Source organism: Columba livia, chromosome 12, assembly GCF_036013475.1.
Source record: "Columba livia isolate bColLiv1 breed racing homer chromosome 12, bColLiv1.pat.W.v2, whole genome shotgun sequence".
NCBI classification, from domain to species: Eukaryota; Metazoa; Chordata; class Aves; order Columbiformes; family Columbidae; genus Columba; species Columba livia.
In genome coordinates this window covers 7,077,622-7,098,771 of record NC_088613.1, presented here as the reverse complement: position 1 = coordinate 7,098,771, position 21,150 = coordinate 7,077,622, and the positions used below count along the sequence as shown (strand labels likewise).

General features: G+C 45.1%; 1 protein-coding gene across 1 annotated transcript in view; it reads right to left on the bottom strand.

The window, feature by feature from the left end:
- Positions 1-561: 561 nt before the first annotated feature.
- The window catches only part of GPC4 (glypican 4), a 67,431-nt gene continuing 46,842 nt past the window's right edge, over positions 562-21,150 (bottom strand). Inside the window, exons 4-9 of the mRNA XM_065077612.1 lie at positions 13,291-13,456; positions 7,575-7,705; positions 7,229-7,375; positions 6,693-6,829; positions 4,339-4,514; positions 562-3,018 (exon numbers count right to left, since the gene is read on the bottom strand). Coding sequence (XP_064933684.1) covers positions 2,810-3,018; positions 4,339-4,514; positions 6,693-6,829; positions 7,229-7,375; positions 7,575-7,705; positions 13,291-13,456 — 966 coding nt within the window. The 3' untranslated portion in view covers positions 562-2,809. The remainder of the gene's footprint in view (positions 3,019-4,338; positions 4,515-6,692; positions 6,830-7,228; positions 7,376-7,574; positions 7,706-13,290; positions 13,457-21,150) is intronic.

The window sequence follows — 21,150 nt, the reverse complement described above, 5'->3', positions numbered from 1 at the left end:
TTGTTCCGATTTAGGGTCGCACCACTCATCACAACACACGAGAGACCCTCTGACTACCAGCATCTGATTCTTCTCTCCTTTTCCCCCTTCTTTGCTTCCAGAAGTGTAAATATGGAGGCTGCTTGGCTGGAGGAACCCAGAGCAGCTTGCACATGCCATCGGGGAGGCTGTCACAGCACAGATTTGTGCACACTGGAGCAAGAGAGGCACAGAGCTGTTCAACCCAGTCCTTCCAAGGGCTGTATTGTTTTAATTCCGACTCTCTGGGAGACGGCACCTCACATGCCACCAAGAACACCACCTCTCTGGTTCATTTTGCATTTGAAGCTCCTTACCATTAATCTTAATTATTAAATCTATGTATGAGAATTCTTCTTTAAAACACGATCATAATGGCAATGGTTATGTGGAAAAAAAATATATAAATACTTGAAGGAAGGGAGCACATGCTATCCTGAAAACCAGCAGCATCCCTTGTCCCTACCTGCATGGTTTAGTTTACAAGCTCACATCAGAGAGCCAATTTCACACACAAACACAAAATAAAAGCAGGAACACAACTTTTGATCATCCTACATTGATGTTTACTCTTGTTTCCTGTAGTCCCAGGTGACAAAACTGTCCTTTATATAGCAGAGGATTGTTGTGCTATTAACAAAGTCAACCGGACACACTTAAAACTCACGGCAGGTCTTTGCACTGTTGGCTTGTACCAAACTAAGGAATAATAATTAGTAAGCAATCAGATGTGAAACGATAAATATTTTAAGCAGAAACACTTGAAAGCAGGAGAATTTACAAGCACCTTTCTTACATATGAACACTTATGCCAAGAAGGGAGATGTTGGAGAAGTCAGCCCCTCCGAACACAAGGGCTTTTGTTCCACCGTTCTCCGAGTCAGACCTTACTGCGATGTATTTCCAGTGATAGTGCATCTAAGGTTTGTTTATTTCAGGATTAAAATTCAAATGGCTAGAACCGTTTAAATAATTAAAGGGCAATCAGAAAACGCCATGAAACCAAACAAATCAGGAAAAGTCATGGAAACCATCAGCAATATTTAATTCAGAAATTGGTTTTGTTAGGGAACTTAGCTGAAAGAAAACAGCTGGATGTAGTTCAACCTTCTAAATTAAAAACAATCTAACAAGGTCTATAGGGATAACTCTTTCAGCTACATATTGGAGACCAGATTCACTTCTACCAAGTAAATGTAATAGCACTCAAAGCTAGAAAGGAAATTCCTCAGAACTGAGGTAGTTTCTAAGTATCAGCACATTTTCCAATTCCTTGCAAGGCAACTTAGCTATTTACAATCCGTTTTTTCCCACACAAATTTATAACTTTTTCAATTTTATGCTTCCATGATTTATTTTCTAAAGAAAAAGAATCTAGCCAGAATATCCCTATTCTACTAACAACATGTTTTAATAAATAACTGGCTACTTCTAGTAACATTAAGCCTCCAGGATTGTTTATACTAACCAAGAATACCCCGTCTTTAGAGCTTTGCAGAAATTTGGTGTGAAAATAAAGTTGAATATAATGCTGACCCTGAGCTAACAAGTAATTAATGCTTCAATATAAAAATAGAAAATTATCCTTACAACACAAGGGCAGAATAGAACAAACCCTCTCTCTGGATTGCTCTCCCAGCCAGATCCCAGCATCCAGCCAGACCTAAAAAACTACCTAAAGCAGGAGGAGACATGCAGAATAATTTTGAGTCTTTTCGAAGACTTTGTTTTCCCTAAATTATTTTTAAAAATTATTTCATCTCTTTTCTTAAAAATATACATTTCTTTTATTAACGAGTTGCCAGCTCCTGCCTGCACCCACCCCAATCTGCCTGCAACTCCTTCCCTTTTGCCTGACGGGAGAGGAAACAAAACTCTTGCAAAAACAAACCCAACCCCCCCACCTCCCCTCCCACAAAGTATTCCTTTAAAAAAGAAAAAAAAAGTAATAATCCAGCATTCAGCTAAAAAATTTGCAAACAAGACACACGTTGGCATTTGGATCTGCATGACGACAAGTTGCTTCCAACCAAACAGGATTTACAGCTAATCGCAAGGATCCCAGAGAACAAATGACAACTCTTCTCAGCATCGCTTCTCTGTATTCTCTTCCAATTTAACCAAACCTCCAGTCAAGAAAGTACAACCTGCTCCTGGCATTAGCGCCCTATGCAAACAGGGCACTTGGCACACTGACCAGCTCTGCCTTCCCCTTCTGTTTTACCGCATAATAAAGACAAATTACTTCCACTTCTTTCCAGATAAGGCAACTAACATAACATAGATAAATGGGAAGTTAACTGCATGAAACATGTTTTGTGCTTGTTGGGCAATTATTTTTTCTTCCTGTAAGATAACGTGATAAATAAAACCTGCTTCTGTACAGATATTTCTCATTTCAGAAACACATACTTGTTACAGGCCAAGAGAGGACCCTGGGGTTGTTTTTTTGTTTTCATAAGAAACATGGTAAAATAAAATTAAAACAAAAGTGATAAAGACACAAATGCAGAGCTAACTACAGGCTTGTATATACATTTTTGTTATCCACCTCTCACATGGACTCTCGGTGAATGGGACAGACTGGTAGTTCCCATTCCTGTTATTCCCAGAATAGCAAGGGAAAAAAGAAAATTCATCTTAAAACCAGCGGCAACATAGTAAAAACTGTACACTGTTGTCCATTAACTTAAAAAGCAAAGTCCCTAGATGGTATAAAAGTGAAAGCAGGTGCCTTCTAACTTCAGTAATAAAAGTCTTTTCCCTCCCTCCCCGCCCCCATGCTGCACAATTATCTCCATTGTCTTTGCACGGCCAAGAACAAAATGCTAAGGAGCAAGGCTGCTTGTGATAAACCGCTCCTGGTAGCGGCAGAAGTGTTCACGTTCTTATCGCTCTTGTTGGAGTTCCCGGTGACTTCAGTGGCGTTGAACTCGAACTCCGGGGAGCACTGCTGGAGCTCGCAGCCGCTGCCGCTCTCCTCCCCGCTGCTCTCCTCACCTGCGGGAGACAGACAGACACGGCTCGCCCTCCGCCGGCTGCAGCGCCCGGTGCGCTTGCAGAAGGCAGCGGGGAAAAAGCAAGCACACGGATGTTCCGACATTTATGAGATGCAAGCGCAGGTTGTCTGCTTAATGAGACTTTGGTGTGCTGTTTGCCACACCCAAACACATGATTTGAGGGATAAATAATCTATTGGAACTATGCTGTGAAAAATGTTTTGATGATCGCTTTCTGACTCGTTTTGGAGGTACCCATGTCAGGCGGCAAAATTACTTGAGCTAAGCCTGGGACTGTTCAGCCTGGAAATGAGAAGGCTCAGGAGGTTCTCACCAATGTATAGAAATACCTGAAGGGAGGAGGGTGCAAAGGAGATGGAGTCAGGCTCTTTTCAGGGGTACCCAGGGGCAGGACCAGAAGCAATGAGCACAAACTGAGCCACAGGAAGTTCCCTCTGAACATCAGGAAACACTTTTTTAGTGTGAGGGGTGACACAGGCTGCCCAGGGAGGGTGATGGATGCCACAGGAGCCAGCAGTGTGTGCCCACAACCCAGGAAACCAAATATATCCTGGGCTGCAGCAAAAGCAGCGCGGGCAGCAGGTGGAGGGAGGTGATTCTGCCCCTCTGCTCTGCTCCAGTGAGACCCCACCTGGAGTCCTGTGTCCAGCTCTGGTTCCTCAGCACAGGACACACATGGACCTGTTGGAGAGGGGCCAGAGGAGCCACAAAAATGGTCCGAGGCTGGAACAGCTCTGCTGGGAGGACAGGCTGAGAGAGTTGGGGTGTTCAGCCTGGAGAAGAGAAGCTCTGGGCAGACCTTATTGCAGCCTTTCAGTGCTTAAAATACTTAAATATATATAAAAAAGATGGGACAGACTTTTTAGTAGGGTCTGTTGCAATAGGACAAGGAGCAATAGTTTTAACTTAGAAGAGAGGAGATTCCGACTAGATACACGAAGAAATTCTCTACAATGAAGGTGGTGAAACACTGGCCCAGGTTGCCCAGAGAGGTGGTGGATGCCCCATCCCTGGAGACATCCCAGGCCAGGCTGGACGGGGCTCTGAGCAACCTGAGCTGGTGAAGATGTCCCTGCTCATGGCAGGGGTGGCACTGGATGAGCTGGGAAGGTCCCTTCCAACCCAAACTATTCCATGATTCTATGGGAATGACCTTCCTTGCACAGACTGTCAGAGATGCCAATTCCCACCCTCTTTACTAACACATGTATCCATAGCTGAAGCTTAACCAGGGACCTCATGTTAGCATGAAATCAGATTGAAAAGGGAAAAATAAAAAGGCAAACAACAGCAAACATACTTATGTCAATGAAGTCGACATCATTCCCGCTGTATGCATTCTTCAGCTTGTTGGTCATCACCCGCAGAGCCATGATTTGTCGGCGAATCACCATGTCTGGCTTTGTAATGTCAACTTCTACCTCTGGATTATTCACTTGACTTGCTAAGCCGTTGCCAGTCACTGCGAAATCATACCTGAAAAGAAACCATTCCTGTTGGTACCCAGTTGCAGCTTGGTGGGGTCTCATGCCGATGTCATCCCTGCTTCCAGCCTGGGTGATATCCTGAGCCCCACACGATCTTCCCACGTGGGAACCCTTACAGAGCCTTTCCTCGTCTTCTTACCCCATGTCCCCACCCTGCAACCTGAGCAACATGTGATGTTAAGCACTGTTTTCATATACCCTGTGCCACAAAGGCAGGGGAAAGACAATTTTGCCCCCAATTTGAAAAGACAAGGAAGACCTTGGGTTTATAATAATAATGGCTTAAAACAGCATAAATCAGCTCACTGAAGGCAAAGAGTAAAACAAGTTGCTGAGATGCCTTGATGTCCAGTTAAGTGACACTTTTGGGAAGACAACCTTTAGGGCCATAGTTATTCCAAAGAAACGTATAGTAACTGTTGGAGACAAGAGTGTCATTCTGGCTTTGCATAATGTACCTTAACCATCAAGCTAGGGGATTAAATGTCTACTTCTCACCATGCGGCCATGAGATGCAATTTCCCTAATAACCCCAGCAGAAGAAACATCTGTGATGTTGAAGATGAGATAACGTAACCTCACGCATCGAAGCGGAGAAGAGCCAAGCTGCTCAGCCTGCGAGGGTGTGCGTGCTCAGGTCTGCACAGCCGCACATCTGAACACATGGACAGGCTCACTGTTTAAGAGACTGAGCAACAAACCCCAACAGAATAAGTCTCCTGAAAAAGGTATTTGGAGTATCATCTTACAGAGCAGAGACAAGACACTTTTTTCCCTATCTAATTACTTGACTTGCAAGAAAAATCACTATTTAACAGAAGAAAACATTAATTTTCTTAGTTATGAGGCCAACATCAGTATCACAAAAGAGAAATCCACTGATCTTGGAGACAAAGGAGTGAGATAAAAGTGTATGTCTGAAGGGCATGCCCAAACCCTGTCCTATATTTGGGAAGGCTTATTATTATTATTACTACTATTACTGTTGTTTGCTTATGTTCAATATTATATGTTGCAAAGATATCAGAGAGACAAAAGTCCGGGAAATTACTGAACCAGTAGCTTAGTTGAGCCACAGAGAAAACTGCAACAACAAAGCAAAATATCTTGCACAAGCCACAGAGGATGCAGTAAGCAAGAGGATGCAGTAAGCAAGGTCCAGCCTCCCCGTCTCCTTGCCCAGTGCTGCTAAATCTCCATCTCGCCTCCTTACTGGTACTGGACCTCACACACTGGAGAAAACTGCCATGAAAATCTCTTTACAAGCTGCTGATAAACAGCACCTTGGGAGGGCACAGCCTTTTCTTATTGCAGAGACCCAAACCGTCACCCTGGCTGAGCGAGGCAGAGTTTCAGGCACACATAGTGCAAGATTTCTGCAGTATGGCTCAGTACCGCGTCTCAAAAATATCCAGGGTAAAAACTTATTACTTGGAAAAAACTGCTGGAAAATCCTGGATGACTTTTTCTTTTTTTTTTTTTTTTTTTTTAAACGGAACATCTTGATTTTGCTTATTTCCTCAGTAAGTAAACAGAAAAAGACAAACTTCTATTTCCAAAAGAAAGTTAAGCAGTTACATAAACCATATGACAGAAAACCTTTGGCTTATTCATGTGCTGGCAATTTCTTCCTTAGGAAAAAAACCATCCAAACAACAACAACAAAACGTTTTATAACTATTTTTCCATAGAAAGCGTGTGTGAAAACCAGTGGTCCCCTCATACCACTGACCTCCACAGCAGAGCAGTGGGCCTGTCACCCGCCTCCATCTCCTTTGCCCTTGCTCAACAAGAAACACCAACTGGGGGCACTGGGGCAACTGTGCTGTCAGACAACACGAGCACCCCGGCTCTGTGGCTGTGATACAGGATTTAGTCACCTTCCCAATCCCATGAGTTCGGGTCCAAGGAGAGATGCTGTTGTCTGGATATAAAGACTCAGTTCTCTCCTTTAAAACAAACCACCACGCAGAGCTTGGACAAGCCTTTAGCTTTGCATTTAAGCTCTCACACCTCAAAAAAAAAATGAGGGTAATGGCAGCATGCTGTCTCGGGGGAGCTGGGGTCACTCCTGGAGGAGAAAAGGGTTTGGGGAGAGGGGCCAGTACACCAGGAAAGGCTGGGGTGAGAGGGAGAGGCTTAAGCGGGGGCGACAGCTTTGCCAAACCTGCTCTTGGCACTCCCGTTCCAGCACTCGTTCTCGTTGACAGTGCCTACAGACATCTTTTCATCATTGCAAATGTTGCCAGGGAGAGATGACCAAAATTTTTTGGCTTGCTTCAGCTTCTCTTTCACATCAGTTACCTATTAAATAAAAGAAAAAGAGAAACATAGAACATAATGCAGAATAACAAATGCTCCTTAGAAGTGAAGCTGGAAAGGCATTTTTTATCACAACAGACGTGTATAGGCCAGATCTTCAGGCTGCGTGTTTTGATGGTTGATTTACTTTTTTAATACAAAATTAAACAGCGCTCCTCAATCCCATATTACTCATAAGCCAAGCTTATAAAACAGGCACTTTTCTGACATAGAAGCGTTGAGGTAATTCACGTCTAGAGCCATGAGCAGATTACACCCCTCGAAGAGTTTAAGACAGCCAAGGAATAATAAGAAACCCTATAAATTACAAACGGAAAAATGATAAGCTGCGGTACGTGGGTGTGAAGCGCCTGCGCAGCACCGGCAGGACCAGGCACTCACCAGTCGGTCCAGGCTCGTGCCGGCAGCTGTCGTCGGCCGCTCCTCCGGGTTGTAGGGTCTGAAACGAGCGCTGAAACCGCTTTCGGAGACAGAACGAGCAGTCCGGCCCTGGGCCAGTGTTTTTGGCTGGCCACATCCCTGAAAAACCTATGCGAGAGAAGGGAAAGAGTTTTATGAAATAGGAGGTCACCAGAGCCTCCCTTCTCCAGGCTCCAGCCCCGCCCAAAATAACACATCAGCTTTATATAAAATTGAGAGAGTATTAAAGAAAAAAACATATTGACAAGAATACGGAAATAAAACACATTGGATAAATAAAGCCCAAATGTCCTCTTGGCCCATTTACCTTCTGAGACACCTGCACGCTGTTCTCCTGCATGTTCATGATCGCATCTGAAATCTTCACATCAATGGGGTCCATGACTGACTCGATGTTGAAGGGACCCTCCAGCCTCTCTGCTACCAGCAGCATCGAATCTAATACGAAGAGAGAAATTAAGGTGTTGAATGGAGGAGCTTCAAGAATAACAGATTGAGCACACAGATATTAACTTCGACAATGTTGCTTCTGACCAGCACACATCTCCAGGAAATATTTTGCTCTGTTCCCAGAGTCTACAACCTTACCAGGAACTTACAGGCTGCCAGCACCAAGCCACAGGCTCTCATACATCAAAAGCCTTGTTAAAGGAGGGAGAGCCACCGCAGCCTGTCAACGGGCAGCCTGTAATCAGTTCCTCCCATTAGAACCAGCATTACTAACACCCTCATTCTCCATGCTGGTGTATTAAAGGTTGCCTTGTGTCACTTGTTTCTCAAGACTGCTTTCAAAGCCACTGGCTCCCTCATGCTGGTCATGAATTCAAGACACAAAAGCGAAAGGGCCCAAGATGATAACTGGTACCATCTCTCCCTTACTTTGGAAAGCTACAGGCTTTGCTGTGCCTGGGGAAGCCCAGAGATGGCACCTTCTGGCATCACAGGGACTATCTACACAAGGACAACATAGGACAAGGGCAAACGCTCTGCACTAATGATAGATGTGGCACATCTCTAGGCAAGGGGTGATGGAAACGTCCCTCAGCCAACACTGGGTCGTTCCTCCTGTGCTGACATGCACGTCCTCATCAAATACACCATTAAGCTCAGCAGCTACTGAACATCCACTGCTTCCTCTGGGAAATTATTACTGGCATTAAGGCTTTCATCTGCCTTGCATTTAAGGCCCCTCTCTGGTCCTCTCCTGGAAGGTGCCTCCAGGTTCACACCTGGTGCTAAGCACTCATCTCTTCTGGCCCATCACAACCTTTATTTAACATTCGTTTTCACTGCAGTCCCTCAATCCCAAAGCACCCCGCTTGCTGGTTTCCTCTCCTGCATCACTTATTGATGCTCTGCCACAAACTCATAACTTTTCTGTTGCATTTAATTCTTCAATTTTTCCTAGTTTGCATGACGTGAGAGGCATGACAGCCAAGGAAACCCTCATCTCGAGAAGCTGCTCCGGCTCCCCAGGAGCCTGTTCCCTCCCATTAATCAGAAATGGGCATTTCACAGCTGGTCTATTAATTTCTCTTGAAAAGTGTTTCTCATGACATTCATCCCCCTCCTAAGCACAGAAGGTACTTTCAACAAGCAGAAAACTTCTGCGGGCTCCAGCTACCTGTGAATGCCCTATAAAGATACTCCACATATTGAATAATTCAGTGATAGCGCTGCCTTAGTGCCCAAGTCAAACCACCCTAAAAAACCACAAACTGATGACAAATATACAATCAAGCTACTTGTGTATTAATAAATAACAATAACTACCACTATGAATGACTACTAGTAATATCCAACCCCCCCACATGAACTTCCGATGCCTTCCTAGCCTGTAAACCCACTTTTTCAAGACAACTCAATATTCCAATGATTTACATCAGCCAGGACTCTGGCAGCTCTGCCAAGGTGTTGGCGTTTGAGGGGTGAACCCATGGGGGATTTGGAGCCCCCAGGAAAGCCATTCGCCCTGCAGGCACGAGCTGCTGCAGGGCATGGCTGGAATTCAGCCGTCAGGGATTACAAACAGGTCTGAACTAAAAGCATTAAAAAAAAAAGGTAATAACAAATGAAACAAAGAGTCTTAGACTGTATTGTGGTGGGCTCCAATAAAGTGATGCTTCAAATCTCTGAGTAATGACTGCTAGCATGAATATACCATTGTGCCAGAGGGGAGAAAAATGCTTTTGATGTGCTACCAAATGGAGACTTTTGTAAACAAGTGGAGCACAACTTAAATGTGTTCATCATTGTCAAAGCTTTTGGGGTTTTACACGCGCATAAAGAACATCCTGACGCAGTTTGCAGGAAGCTGCTTGTTTCAAATAAAAATATTACAAATAGGCAGATAATAAAACACACAAAATGCATTTTAAAGTTCTTTTTAAAAATATATAAAAAAGAAAAATAATTCCATTTTGTAACTACTTAATTCTCCGGAGTGGCCAGGAAAGGCCGCAGATCAATAAAGTGTTTGTGAAAGACTGAAAGGAAACATAAACCCCAATTCTTCTGGCTGTTTGGCGTCTTTGTAAACTTTGAGCCGAGCAGGCCATCCACAAGACCATGGGAATGTAGAGCGAATTGGGCCCTTTGTTAGCGGGGGTGCCATGGCGTTCCATGTATCACAGCCCAGGAATGCAGCCTCTGCTTTGACTGCCCATAGAGAAAACGCATTCGGCCTCCAGCAGAGCTGCTAAAGCTGGCGAGAAAAGATAAGGAAAGTAATAATTGCCCTTGGAGAATATATTCAACTGGAGGAGTTCTGGAGCTGGGATAGATCCTGGCCAGGAGCGCTAAATGAAATAAGTTTTCATTAAAAAGTCAAAAAAGAAAAAAAAAAGGCAGTGTTGAGGGGCTTTACCTCACTCATAGTTCTGATTTTGGGGGCATCCTGCAAACTTTTACCTCCCACCAGGATCTGGCTGATGTCCCCAGCAGCCTCATTTGACATTAGCAGGGTTGGCTGGGCTCAGGATAACGCTGCCTGCGGAGGGGAGGCACGCTGCACCCACACCTAAAATGAAGCTTTGGGACAACTCATCTCCCAGAAAGATTTCCCATTATTGGGGGAGAGGAGTTGACTATAAATATCAATTATTTTGCCCCAGCGCTGATGCAAGATAATTGATATTTATAAGCCATAGGGAGGAGGTTCAGACCTGCTCCAGAAAATGAAAATAAAAAGTCTGGCAGAGTGAAAAATGTACCCTGACCATTTATTACAAACACACAGCATGACAAAGACTGTCTCTCCTCCCTGTGATGGGGAGATAGAAGTGGATTTGGGCGGGGGGGTGGAGGGGAACCAACCCACACCATATAGCACCATCCCTTAAAGACCCTTTTCCTCCTGCATACATTTGTCCTTGCTACTGGCATTGAGACAATCCTTGGCGACAAAGCACCTCGCTCTCATGAAGGAAGGCAATTCTTTCGCATTGTGCCACCAATAATCAGAAACCCACATCTTCAGCCTCACTGTCTGACTTGAAGAACAAAAGGCAGTTTTCAGTCTTAACCCCAAGATCTGATTTAAAAGGGGAGGGAAGCAGGGGGAAAAACCTTGACCATTCATTAACAACAATCTTTTAAATGGTTTTTAAGGAGGAAGAAAAACTCTTTGCACACGAAGTAGTACTCCAGATATGCATACGGAGCCTGAATTCTCTATTTTTGAGCAAACGTTTGTGGAAAAAAAAATATCAAATCATGGAAATGAACACTTCATTCAGGAAAGCTCCAATCCTCCCTGTAGCTCGCTTGAAACAAAGTATACCCCTGCCTAATTGGTGTACAATTGTGTCAGGAATAGAGGGCGAAATAATTTAAAGATTGTTAAATGGGAAAAAAGAGTATGATTCAGTCATTGTTTCATATGCCACAACTTTAAACAGTACTTTTCACAAGTAAGGAAGCACAAAGTCTTCTTTTGTCAGCTACAAACTTTACATCCCAGTTTTACGTGAGTGACTTACACATAGACCCACTAACACACGCACATGCAGATTTTATACACACATGCACTCAAATTCAGATATACTTGCAGCATTTGTTGCAAGTTGTCCCATTTAACGATCTTTAAATTATTTCGTTAGGTTAAGAACCTGGCTTTGACGCATAATAAATCGTTGCCATAACTTAATACTTAAAACCACAATGCAAAATAGCATCGAGCCCATGCAGATGGGTTTGTTGTTGTGGGATTTTTAATCATTATTTATTTAAAGCTTTAAACACACATACAGAGAGGATATTTGTGATATACGCTCTGTCCCAAGCACCAGATCTATTTAATTTAATTTGTCTTAATTGGCAAATTGGGATAGAACTCAAAATCTGGAACATAACCAGCACCTGTTCAGTTATTAAACTGCCTAAAGAAAGCATAGGTTAAGTTTTCAGTATCCGTACTTCACTGCAAGAATCAACCCATAGTGCAAGAACCAAGCAAATACTGCCAATAAACATAACGAAGCTTAATACCATACTTAAGTAATGAGCGGGCAAAGAGCCCCTTGGGGAGGAAGCACTGCAAGAATAAAGCTTTGCTTCCAACCTGGAATCGCATTTATTTATTTTGTCCTCTTTAATAATCTTAATTATCGTATGCAGCCCCTGATCAGTCTTGTGTGACAGGGCTTGCTGGCTTCCCCCGAGCTTCGTTTTTTGCCGCATACCACCTACAGCAATTAGCTGCTTGTGCTTTTGTCTGTTTTCTGGCATTATGCCCTTCCCTTTCATGGGATTCCTCTTTTCTACTTGGACTAGATGTTTGCAAGTCTCCTGGCTTTGAGCTATTTCAGCAACAATTGTAGCTGAAATACTTAATATTCTCATGAGAAAGACGGCTGGGGAATGGGGAGGGGGAGTGTCAGCCTCCCAGAGAATGACTTGGAAACCCGATTTAGTGTCACATTTAACTCCCTATATGGAATACACAGGCAAAAAAAAAGCCTTCTGAAAATAATACCCTGCACACATCCAGTTGGCACGAGCAGCCAAGTGAAAAGCCAGTGCACAAAACACGGGAAAACAAATTCAAAGATTTAAATCCAGCCTGAAATGTCAATTATCAGCAATTTCCCTTTTTTAATCTCACAGTCTAATGAAAGGGAAATATTGTCTTTCTTACAGCTTTTTTCTTTTTTTTTTTGGATGGGATGGGAAAAGCAGCACAGCCTTGTCAATAGCAGCAGATACTTTATGTGTGCACTTCATCACACATTAACTGGAGCGAAGCGACTGCTCCCAAAGGATGCTTGCCCACAGATAAATCAAGCCTCCTGGAAAAGGAGCACAAATGAAAACATTTAACATTATCTACTGCCTGTGCTCCCCAAACATGATGCATCGCCAATTCTGCTGAGCCATAACCCAAGGTAGAATTTAACATTTCAGTCCAAATTTTATATATCGAGTAATACTGTTTATAAGCATGGAAGAGGGAGGAAGAGGATGGCAAAAACACTCACACAGCATCACGTAAGAGCTATCGACAGTTCAAAAGGATGGTGGCTGGGCGCCAAATGAGCTGTTTAAAAACAGATTCAGGCACATGTCCCATTCAATTTTTTTTAATGTAAAATACAGGCCTACAGCTTTTCCTAAAGCTCACTACAGCTGGCAGGGAGACTCCCAGATTGCTGAGCAAGAAAACTGGCTTTGGGACGGACAGCTGTATGGTGACAACATATAATGAGTTTTAAGGAAAAAAACAGCTTGCAAACACACTTGCTCCAGCAAGTAGAGACACTCCAAACCTACAAGCACATGGCAGCTCCATCTTCCTAAAGCTTGCTGCAACTGAGATCACTGGCACAACATAAGTCTCACTTATTTAGAAACTAATGTAAACTGCAAAAGGTGTGCTGTGTACAGAGATGCAGAAGTAAAAGATACCTGTTCAGAAGCACCTAAAAACCTGCTATGGCTCAGCACAGCCACCCCCAAAAACCATTCAGGTGAGGGACACAGTATCAATACATACTCATGTGCAGTTTTAACTCGTGTTGCCTTACCCATAAAGATATTCCACTCGGCGTCCAAGTCCCCTTGATTGGCCAAGCAGCCTCTCATGACATTAAAGCAGTAGTTGTAACAGGGCTTCACCGACACCAGACCTCGGCAGTGCGGGCAGTACATCATTTTCAGCAGCGCTCGTGTACCCTGCGGCGTGGGGTTCACCTTTAAACGAAGAAAAGGGGGAAAGAAGAAAATTAGCCTTTGGCCACTACACCAAAAACCCCATGCGATTACCCCGGAGTGGGTGGGAACAGAGCTGTGCAGAGGAGATGCGGGGGGGTTGGCCACCACTGCCCAGTCAGAGCTCCCCAGTATCTGGGGAGCAGATGAAGGGGTTCGGCTCATCTCCTTGGGTGTACCTGTCACTCCAGGGGTCACAGCCAGCCCCCTCCTCTGCAAAACAGGACATGCACTGCGATATACCCAGAGAAAGCTGCCTGGTACTGTGGGACTGCTCCTTGGGCTGCAAGGACACGCACCCCATGGGGACATGAAGCATTTGGGATTAGGGAAGGCACTACAAGGCCATCAATCCAAAACGCCTAATGCAAAGCTGCATTTTCCAAGCCCCACTGCAAACGCACGCTGAAGAAGATGATGCCGGGATTTCTCAGGAAAAAGCAGCTGAGATGGGATGCCTGCTGCTATCCCCACACCAAACCCGCCAGGAGCGTGCCCTCCTCCTCTTCCTCAGCTCCTCATGGACAATCGCCCAGCAGGGCTCTCCAGCAGAGACTGACTCCTTTATCTTACATTCAACTCCTGCACCACAGCATTTACATGACAGACGCCCAGGTTCATTTACACTCAACACCCATCATGCAATATAACGCTGTCCCCCACAACCCAAGGAGGTGACAGCTACAGCCCCTCAGCGAGGACAGGCTGGGGGGACCCTTGAAGCCGGGTGGGCGTGCAAGCGGAGCTGTCTGCAGCAGGCACGTCACCCCCTGAGCTCTCAACAGGGCTCTTTTCCAAAGTGACTCATGGTCATTCATGTTTGATTCACTCTCTGGCCCAGCTTCAAAACATTCATTGAAACCATTTCCACCCAGTCAGTCTGAGGAGCATTAGCTCCAGCACCATGTACTAGTGCCGACCACGCGGTGGGTCCATCTAAAGCACTGAAGTTTAAGTGTTAATTAGCTACATATGAAAACAGTAAATTAAGACGCGATCAGAGATATACTGACAAAATAGAAGCTGTCTCTGGTGTTTTAAGCAATGTGCTAGAAACTTTTTGTAAAGCGTTTATGGAGAGTGCTCTAAACAGGGTATAATCCAAGACTGTGCTCAAGAAGGAGACAGACATGCAGCCTCAAGGAAGAGAGAAGTCATTCAGTACAAATGGCTGGAGATGTGGATGGCAACCACAACTCATCTGCTGGATGTCTGGAAAGTGACTTAATGGCAGAGGGTGACAGGACTGAATGGAGGTTAACGTATGCAAAGACAACCTGGTATCACACGTGCACTGAGGACCTCACTGTTGCAAAGCCCACCTCAGCATGAGGGCTACGGAGAAACAAAACATGATATTCTGATGCAAAAACCAGGTGGCAGCACATGAAACCGTGAGATAACGGGTTTTAACAAAAAATCAGAAAACAGAAAAACCTACCTCTTCTGTCAACTTGACATCTCTTTTTTTTTCCATGAGGAGACTGGTTGAGCAAAAGGAGGCTCAATGAAGCAAGCTGTTTGCAGTGGTGGGGGAATAAGATTCAGATGCTTCAGAACACATACGTGTGTGTGTGTATATATATATATATATACACACACACACACACGTATTTGGAAGGCATAGCAGGAGCCCCAGCAGAAAGCTCCCTATTGGGCAATCGTAGCTTTAAAGAAGAGCTAGTTCAAACACTGGGAAGAGCTCAAGCAACAGAAACCAGCTAAATCACATGATTTCTAGTAGGAAAACTGAAAACAGACAACTGTAAAGGTATCATCTGCCACCCAGATGGTGCAGTCCTTGCATAACAAAAAGTTGCAGTGGGGGAAGAGGGAACTAAACAACATCTCAGACCCAGAGACAGAGCTCTGAAGGATGCTCCAGTTTAGTAATTTCTCTGATAAAAAAACTCTTCCTGTGTCACTTGGTGGTAAGTGTCAGGACCCCCACACTTAGTCCTGAGGCTTATCAACAGATGCCCTGCCACTGCTGGTCCTCAAAGAATTGCCCTGCATCCTCCTTGGGAAGAAAACTAGGAAAAGGCTGACAGCACCAGTCACGTGCTAGAGCAGTTCAAAGGAAGACGAGGAGCAGGAGACTTCTCCAACCCTATCGTGGAAAGCTGCAGCTTTATGGAAGGCAGTGTGTTGCAAAAGTCACCCACGCGGCAGTGACCCAGGAGGCACCTTCCCATCGTTGGCTCCTGGCTCACCCTACCAGCACCTGCAATTCTGCAGCATCCACCCCGCTTTGGTATTTCATAGGGGTTGAACTTCGTGAATCCCAGCAGATGCAGGGGAAACTGAAGCCACTTTCCCACATTCCACGGCAGATGACAAGGGACCGTCACTCAGATTAGGTCCTTTGAACAGAGACCCAGGATGACTTTAAAAGCAAATGGAGTTTTGCTTCCTCCCCTATGTAGGTTTGCAGCAATAAGCCCCACACAGAGCTGAGCAAATGAAGTGATGAAAAGACAAACCCAGCCTGCAATGACAGCCAAACTGAGCCCTGACTAGTGATGTACATAACCCACAGGGAAGCTGCTGGTTTGCAGTGCAGGTGAAGAAGACAATGAAGGGGAAATTATCAGTGCAGATCTGGCATTTTTTGGTGCTAGAAAGCAACACAAAAGCACAAGCAGAGATCAGCTCTACCAGAGAGCTTCAAGGTAGATTGTGAGCAATTACACCTCCTTACAGCAGGGATAAGTGCTCAACTGCTGCATATCACAGCAAAAAGAATCTTAACCCTTGGCAAGGGGTCTGTACCCAGTCCAGACCAATTCTGGATCTGTCACTGGGCTGTGCCATATGTTGCATGGGCAATTCTTCACAAGCTTTTCATGTTGGCTCTGCCACACCAGGTGCAAGCTCTTAAAACACCATTGTATGTAACAGTAAACCCAGATATGCTTTGTTCTGGGGTTGTGTTTATCTTGGAAAGCAACTCAAGTTCATTCAAACCCTACTCTAGAATGACCCTCAAAACCAAATAATCTCCTTTCTAATAAAGAAGAGTTGCAAAGAAAGCTTTATTTGCTGAAGAGGATTTACTTTAGTAGATCTGAGCCCAGGTAGTAGTAACGATGTAGTGCACAAACCCTGTAAAAGCTTATAATAGAAGTAAATGCACTCCAACCTCTTCCTTTTATCTTATGAAATTTATTTCCTTTCTATGGCGTTCCACACCGCTGCAGCAATCCATCACCCTGCGGTTTCATCATGTAAATTACAATTTGTCCATGTCTATATGCTTTGTCAAACGTGAAGATTAAAAGCTGCTAACAGATGTGTTTTGGCACCAATCTTCACATTCGTATCAAACTTGCTCTTTACAAATACATATTTGCACACAATCCACAAAAATTAAGTGAAGAGCAAACAATTCTGGGCTTAACCCAAATGTTTCATACCAAATTTGTTAAGATACCACGCAACTTAGATTAATTGCTGAAGGGTACAATCACACTCTTGTGAAAACGACATGCTCTCCATAAAATAAAATCTTGTTGCTGTTGTTGTTGGTACCTTGTTATATCCAACCCATTTTGGAGTCTTGCATAAAGGAAACTGTTTTCCCTATGTCCTCAGACTTTTCCAACTCATTGGCAATTGCATCTGGATGCACATATCTGGTAGAACCTTCACCGTTAAAGCACACAGCTACCAAGTAAAACGTCAACAGGCTACCACAAAGCCACCAAAACTCAGGAAAAACTAATCCATGCAAGCAGATAAAGTTCAGAGAAGCAACTGGTTTCTTTCTCCCCTCCTTCCCAAGGCAAGGAATATCTGAGGAAGGATGACAGAGCTCCAACCACGGACGGTCCTGTGGGGAGATCCCACCAGCTGCCAGACAGCCACGGCCACGTTTTATTCTCTCACTCTACCCTCAAGTTTACATTAAGAATGTTAATAACAACATTTACAGTCCTGTCAGCTTTAATAACTACTTATAATAACACTGATAACTCAGGCTTGCTTATTTTCCAAGCTTACACAAACAACAGTGTTGCCATGCCAGCAGCACAGCCACCAAAAACCATGAAAAAAACAGCAATTTGAAAATAAATGCAGTGAAATTACTTCTGATTTATACGGTATTCTTATAGGGTTGGTTTGTTTGGATTTTGTTTGGTTTTGGGTTCTTTTTGTTTGTTTGTGTTTTAAAGAAAAAACACTGAATTAGGGCATAAAGAAGAACAAAGGAGTAACTTCTCAGTGATACGGAAAGATGATTACTTCAAAATCTAACTTCAAAGCTGACTGAAGGACTGTGGGATACTCCAGGTAAGCAGCCAATTTAGACAAGTGAAGTATAATTGATTTTTGGGACTAACACAACCTTACTTGCATCATTGATTCCTTCACTCAGTGTTGTGCAAGAGCATCATCTTGACACATTCTGGTCCAGATGTTCCACTCACTGTGAAGCAGAAGATCACTCGGGTGGCTCTTGGTTTGCTTCCCCACCCCAAATATCCCAACAAAACTGTTTTGGAATTAACTACGCACTTAACCAAGTTTTTCTGGCCCGGTACTAGCACATGAATAATTTAGCAAGCATCTGGTTAGACCACAGATTTGGCCTCTGAGGTCTTGCACAAGGGTGCACATTTAGGATCGATACTTGGGAACTGCACGGCTCTGTGCCTCGGAGACATTTGCTACCCATGGTGATGTGTGCTGCAGCTTTATCCTGCTGGGGACAGTCACCTCTGTGTAAGGAAATGTTCAAGAGGATATTTATGCTCAGTTTCCTACTTACAGCTCCCTCCCCATATGTGACACGGCCTGAGAATCACACCACTCAACCTGCTCAGTCTTAGTATTAACATGTCAAAAGAGAAGAACCATGTTCTCATCTCCCTCCATAGCACCCCCAGCCTATGCCAGGCAGAGGGGACCTCAGTGCCAGGCAGACGCCTCTTGCACCAAACGCTTATGGAGAGATGCCAGGGTCAGCATCTCCTGCTCTTGGTGTCCTCAAGACCAACGCACCTTTCAAACAAAGCTTGTTCTCCAAAGCACCTGCCTCTCCCCAGCCCAGAGACACAGCGGATAATTAGGAGCATTTTGTTTGCTTTAAGGAGCAAAACAGCCAGAACATTTATCTTGGCAGCTACACTCAAAAACTTCCTTAGTTATCCCTCACATTGTTTTCAAAATTAGCAGCAGAACCACAGTGTGGGGGGAGGCAAAGAAAAAGAACAACACACATGGAAAAACACCCAGACTGAAACACTCCTGGTGATGCCATCAGCTCCAAACCCACAGCCACATCCATGCACACCTCGCAGCCCGTTAAATCCGCGATGATTGCCACTCCAGTGTGCTTTGAAGGCTCTGCCAGTGCAGACCCTCAGATGGCTGGAGCTGAGGCAGATGCAGCCACATTCTTGGCAGGTCTTCTCAGGGTCATCTTTGATGTGGAGAAGTGCTCGGTATTGTTTTCTGCATTGATGTTTGCCCTTGGCACGTGGAAGGCATCGTCCTTGTGCACAGCAGCCCCTCGGTCTCACCCCCATGCCTTCCAATCTGCTGCCTCGACAGCACCGCTTCTTCAGAGGCCCCTCCGCAACATTAAAAGGGCTCCTTAGCTCTTCTGGCAGGTTCTCAGTTCCCCATGAAGCAGCGGCACCTGCCGCCCTTCTCCTCTCAACAGATGCAAGGAACACATTTCATTTCTGTCACTTCTCTGTGAGGGTTTGCTCTTACCCAAAGGGTGCCCAGCTTTGTTGGATACAGGAACATGAATTTCTTCCTGAAAAAGGATTAAGGGTATGTTCCCCTTAAGCCAAACCAAGGGCAAAGATCACACAAAGACAGACTGGACCTTTGCTCTGACAAAACTTTCAGATCCTCAAACAGTAATTACGAGGGGCATAACATTTACTGGAACAGGAGCTCAGTGCCCTAATACTTTTGATGACATAGGTCTTAATAAAAATTATTTTCATCATCACTTCTCCTAAGCTGATGTCTGGTCCATGTTCAGCATCCACACAGAAAAGGGCAGGACCACGGTTCCAGAGATGCAGCTAGAAGTAAGGGAGAACCACAGGCCTGTGGTGGGTTGGTTTATGCAGGTTCATCACCTTGTACTTGATGGATGTCTCACTAGAGATGAGGCAGCTCAGAACAAAAGGGGTTAAAAACCCACCAGGCTCTCACTCCAGGTTTGGAGTGGCTGTGGGAAGGCAATAACCTGCCTGCCTCCTCTGCAACTCTCCTCCCTCAGTGGTTTGAAGAAGATTCCCTCTTTGGCTGCTATCATCACACTTCATTAGGGAAGAAATGCAGATACCAAGGAAGCTGAGCCCCCTGCACGCACTGTAAACATCTCCCAGCAGCTTCCCCACAGATGTTAACATCTCTTGAGAACAGCAGAAGGCAGATGTATTCCTCAAATGAAGCTGTGCAACTATTTCAGATGGCTCATACCTGTGCTTCCAAATTCAACACCATTTCTTGCACACAAATGAAGCTGCTGCCTGTCCTGGAAAAATAGGCAGAGTTCCCAAGCATGAGCTGGAAGCCCCTTTCCAGCAGCCCAGCTGCTTTGGTGGCAACCACTCTTCACATGGCTTTCAGCACACAAATGCTTGTCAGGCAGGTGATTCAGGAAGCTCCAGAGCTCCCAGTGGTTCCTCAAATGAGCGGACAACCAGGACAAGAGGGAAAAGTGCTAAAAGAACCCCAAAACAATCATTGCAACTGCAGCAACATCCCATCCACACGTCCCTGGCTGCAGCCGTGCAGAGATATGGTAATGCTAATGCAGGGACTTGATGTCGCATTTTCTTCACACCCCTCCGCCGCTGGCCTCCAGCCAGACCTCACCTCCCAGCCTTTGGGTTGGGCAGGGTCCTCCTGACCCTACAACACACTGCTGGGGGGCGCAGTCCTTGACTTCACCTTCTTCTCCCCCCACAACAGGGACCTCCACCCCACACCTGTAGTTGACCTACACGCAAGAAGCCGCTGGGCATTTTGCCCCCAAAGGTGTCATGACCCTGTTCTGGGCTGCAGGTTTAATCTCATGTAATTAACTAAGGGAACATCTCTGAAGCCTGAGAACTTCCCAGTTGTAGATTCTCACCCCTTTTTGGTCACTCTGGGCTCTGGCCTGCATTTGCCCCTTTTTTTGCACCCCTGGCTGAGGGGCAGGAAATGTCACTGCTGGCAGCAATTTAACCCGGCTGATTGTAGTGCTTGTCGAGGGCAAGCAAGCGATTAGGGGATGGGCAGATTTCCATCTCCTGAAGGCGAGGGCAGGGAGGTCAGAGAGGAGGCACCAGGCATCGGCAGGCGATGGAGGGAAGGGCTGGGGGCCCCCAGCTCAGATGCGGGACACATCTCCAGCAGGCAGAAACGGCATCCCAGGTTTTCTTCTTGGACCCGCTGTTCAGGATACATCTGGAGAGTTTTGTACTTTTTTGGGGTCCAAAGGAGGGAATTTGAGGGGTGAAGACCTGAGCATCAAAATTGTGGGGTTTAGACAAGGTTTGAAAAAAGCCTGTGCTTTTTCTCTGTGCATTTGGGCAGCAGCACACAGCTCCTGATCCATCCAATGACAAACTAAAAGTTGCTTTCTAGCATTCTGGCTCAGAAATCATGCTTACTTGCAGCTTTTCAATACTCCCTCTTCTTTCCCCCTTTACTCCCAAACT